This window comes from Suricata suricatta, chromosome 15, assembly GCF_006229205.1.
Source record: "Suricata suricatta isolate VVHF042 chromosome 15, meerkat_22Aug2017_6uvM2_HiC, whole genome shotgun sequence".
NCBI classification, from domain to species: Eukaryota; Metazoa; Chordata; class Mammalia; order Carnivora; family Herpestidae; genus Suricata; species Suricata suricatta.
In genome coordinates, this window is record NC_043714.1 from 41,370,499 (window position 1) to 41,374,491 (window position 3,993).

Consider the following 3,993-nt stretch of genomic DNA (forward strand, 5'->3'; position numbering starts at 1 on the left):
CTGGACGCGGTTCTACTCCAACAGCTGCTGCCTGTGCTGCCATGTCCGCACCGGCACCATCGTGCTGGGCGTCTGGTACCTGGTGAGCGAGGCGACGCGCGGGGGGCGCACCTGCCGGGGAGGAGGCGCCGGCGCCGCGAGCTCCCCGCCCGGCACTGGACTCGGGGACCCGGGGACCCGGGACGCCCGGACCCCGGCCCGCGCGCCCTCTGCGCTCTGCACGCCCCTGAGGGCGGCCTCGGCGTTGGGCTACGCCGGCACTAATCCGCCTAAAGTTGTATTATTAGAAACTTAATTCCGTGCGCGAGCCTGTCCACGATCCCCGGCTCAGCCCACCTGTGGCGGGGGTCCGGGCTGCGGCGTGGTCCCCCGCTTCCGGTAACAGTGCACTTGGTGGGCGGAGAGCCCTGGTCGGATCCGCGGGCCACGTGCTTTCCATTCCTTTCTTTCTCCTCACCCCCCGTTGGGCTTTGTGTTTTGAAGCGCCGCGACTGGGTCGTGGGGTGACGGGGCACGTTCTGCTACCCCCGTGGTCGGGCCTGCAGCCCGGACTGGCCGGTTCTCCCTGCCCGCATCCTGGCCTCGCGTTTGCTGTCCGGTCTTCAGCGCACGTTCGGGCCCCGAGGAGGAATGGTCGCGGGTTCTTGGCACGCTCGGTGAATGCGTCGCTCCACACGCTTGGTGGGAAGCCCTTACTTTAGGAGGGGATTTGCCAGGATTTACTGCGTTTCAGTTTCAGCGTGCCCGGGGAAGCCATTTTACACCCACTTTTCTGCCCATGGACAGGTGATCCCTGTACGTTCCTTAGCAGACACCGCAGGCAAATCTTATTTATTTATTTATTTACTTATTGTCATGATATTTTAGGTTGGAGCTTTTAAGAACTTGTTTGTATGGGGTGCAATGATTATCGGGGGGCAGTGAGGACACCTGATGGGAGCCTTTCTGGCCCCGTGCCTCCTCCGGGTTGATGGTTGGCGCCCCTCCACTGCACCAACACTGAATCGGATTCCATTGCCTTTCGGGTTTTGTGACATGGTGTTGGAGAGTTAGACCCGAGCCACTTTGCAGGGAATAGCGCAGCATCATGAGGAAAGCCCTTAAAAATGGTACTAAGATGGCATATTGAACTTTTTCCTGAGAATAAGTTCTTCTGAATCATCAGAGGGTCTTTTTTGTTGGTTCATATTCACTTTTTTTGACGTGATACGGACATCATGTCGAATTGTGTTGTGCCATTTTAAGCAAAATATTTTCCCCCCAGGCATATGGTGTTTTCTGTTCTATTTATAGTTTAAGGTTTCCTTCAGTCAGTGCCTATCACAGGCCATACAATAAGACATTTTTGACCTTAAAAGCTTTCAAATAGAGCTTCAGTATGTGTGGATTCTTTTTGTGCTGTCTGAATGCAGAGAGAACATCAGCGTCTTGGCCCAACCCTGACTTTGCTAAAAGCCAAGCAATGCTTTACAGAAATTTTAAATTGCAGCAGAAGGATAGTAGGTGGCCTCAAAACGGTGCTTTTATGGATGATCAAGACAGACTATTTTATATAAATGTCTTGTGTCCTCCTTGAAAATGTTCAAATCTGCAGACTTGCAAGTACGTCAGTAAATGTAATTTGCAAAATCTAGGGCACTGCATTAGGCAAATGTACTACATGATCTACAGGAAAGATAAATCTACTTGAGCTCTGTTATTGGCTGTAATCCAACTAGACAGTATTGGTGTGATAAAAGGAGAGTGCTTTGCATGCTTTGTCTGCGTTTGAACATGGTCTTTGTGGAAAGTAGTTATTGCTGTGCGCGTTTTAGCATTTGCAAACGGGGTGGGCTTTTGAAAGACTATTAGAAAGCTTTCTCGCAAATAGAAGAATGCTACGTTAGGTAAACCTAATAAATGAGGAACCTGACGTTAGTACTGGTAATCTTCATAAAAAGTCTTGCATTTCATAAAACAATTTTAGACTTTGTTTTTAATAATGAGTTTCCCTCATACCTTTAAATGGAATTTGGTTATCAGTGACTTTGACTTATATGAACCTTTTTTGAAGATGAGGGAATAGGGTCACTGAAGAGCAAGCCTCCCCCGCCCCCCCACATCATCTGGGTGGAGTAGGGTCAGTTATAAGACTGGAGGAGAGTTGTCCTGAAAAAAGAATAGCACTATACATAGGTATTCAAATAAAATAAAAGTTAGTGGAACTCTATAACCGGAGAGGTAAAGTGGGTCTTTTTTATGCTTTTTCCAATTGCTGTTCCTAACACTACCATTTACTAAGGCTCTGTGTGCCAGGTACTATGCTAGATGCTTTGCATAACCTTACTACGTATATATCCCTGGTGAGGTAGATTTTTCCTTACTCCCATTTTTGTTGGGAGCCATTCTGAACTCTCTAGTTGAGAATATTCCTTGTGAGGTGAAGGCAGGTTTGCAAGGCCTCCTGCTGTCAGACAGAACCAATATCTACCCCACTCAATTGTTTTTGCTTGAGCACCGCCCCCCGCCCCCCAGGCACCTTGATGATTGGTATCGGGAGTGACTTGTCCCCTTATTCTGGCCCTAATATGCTGATTGCACTTTGTGAAGGAACTTTACTTTTGCGATTGTGGGAGCAAACTTATGGGAGCAAAAGTGGCCTGTCCTGAGAATCTAATTTTTCTTCTACTTCCCCTGAAGCAAACAGGCTATTGACCTCCCCACTTCTTCACAAAGAACTAACTTTTGCCTTTGCTATGCTAAAAACGCATTTGAATGCTAAAGATCCCTTCCTTTCCCCCCCCCCCATTTGATAAGCATCTAAATCACCTACATCAATCACTATTGATAAAGGTTATACATGAGTCTTCAACAAATCTATGTTCTGGGAAATTTTTACATACCAAAGAAAGTTATCATCAGAAATCTTTGTTGGGGGACCTGGGTGGCTCGGTTAAGCGTCTGGCTTTGGCTCAGGTCATGATCTCACGGTTTGTGGGTTCCAGCCCCGAGTAGGGCTCTGTGCTGACAGCTAGCTCAGAGCCTAGAGCCTGCTTCGGATTCTGTGTCTCCCTCTCTTTCTGACCCTCCCCTTCTCACGCTGTCTCTCTCTGTTTCTCAAAAATAAATAAAAAACATAGGAAAAAAAAAAAGAAATCCTTGTCTAAGGCAAATGGGTGTCTGTACTGTTCCCCATACACTTAACCGTAAATAAAGCTGAGTCTCAGTGCAGAGATGCCTTCCTGGAAATCAGAAAGAATAATGTGACTCTCTCATCCCTCTCTCGCTGACACCGGCCATCCTTTAGGGACCCCTGGAGCAGCTGGAGTGCGACTCCAGCACATTTTATAGATGAGAAAATAGAGGCCAAGAGAGCATAGGTCATTTACATAAAATTCCATGGTTGGTTTGTGGTTGGAGTGTTGTTGGAGTGCCCCGTTTCCACTTATTTTTATCTTTATTTTTTATGTTTATTTTATTTTACTTTATTTTTTTGAGAGTGAGAGTGCTTGGGAGAGGGGTAAAGAGAGGAAGACTGAGAATTCCAAGCGGGCTCCCTGCACAGGCAGACCCAGTGGGTCACAGCCAGCCTGTCACTGGGCTCAAACCCACAGACTGTGAGGTTATGACCTGATCCCAAATCAAGAGTTGGTCACAGCCAACTGAGTCGCCCAGGTGCCCCTGTTTTTACCTTTTAAAATTTGTCTGTGTGTTTTTTGGGGCACCTGGGTGATTTAGGTAAGTGTCCAACTTCAGCTCAGGTCATGATCATACTGTTCTGTGGGTTTGAGCCCCGCGTCCAACTCTGTTCTGACAGCTCAGAGCCTGGAGCCTGCTTTGGATTCTGTGTCTCCCTCTCTCTCTGCCCCTTCCCCAGCTCGCTCTGTCTCTCTCTCTTTCTCTCTCAAAAATAAATACACATTAAAAAATTAAAAAAAAATTTTTATGTTTTTATTTTATCTTGAGAGACAGAGACAGAGCGAGCTGGGGAGGGGCAGAGAGAGAGGGAGACAC

At 47.6% G+C, this 3,993-nt stretch overlaps 1 protein-coding gene across 1 annotated transcript in view; it reads left to right on the forward strand.

The window, feature by feature from the left end:
• LAPTM4B (lysosomal protein transmembrane 4 beta) overlaps nt 1-3,993 on the forward strand; it is a 79,812-nt gene that overhangs the window by 470 nt on the left and 75,349 nt on the right. The window contains 1 exon segment of the mRNA XM_029923785.1: nt 1-82. Coding sequence (XP_029779645.1) covers nt 1-82 — 82 coding nt within the window.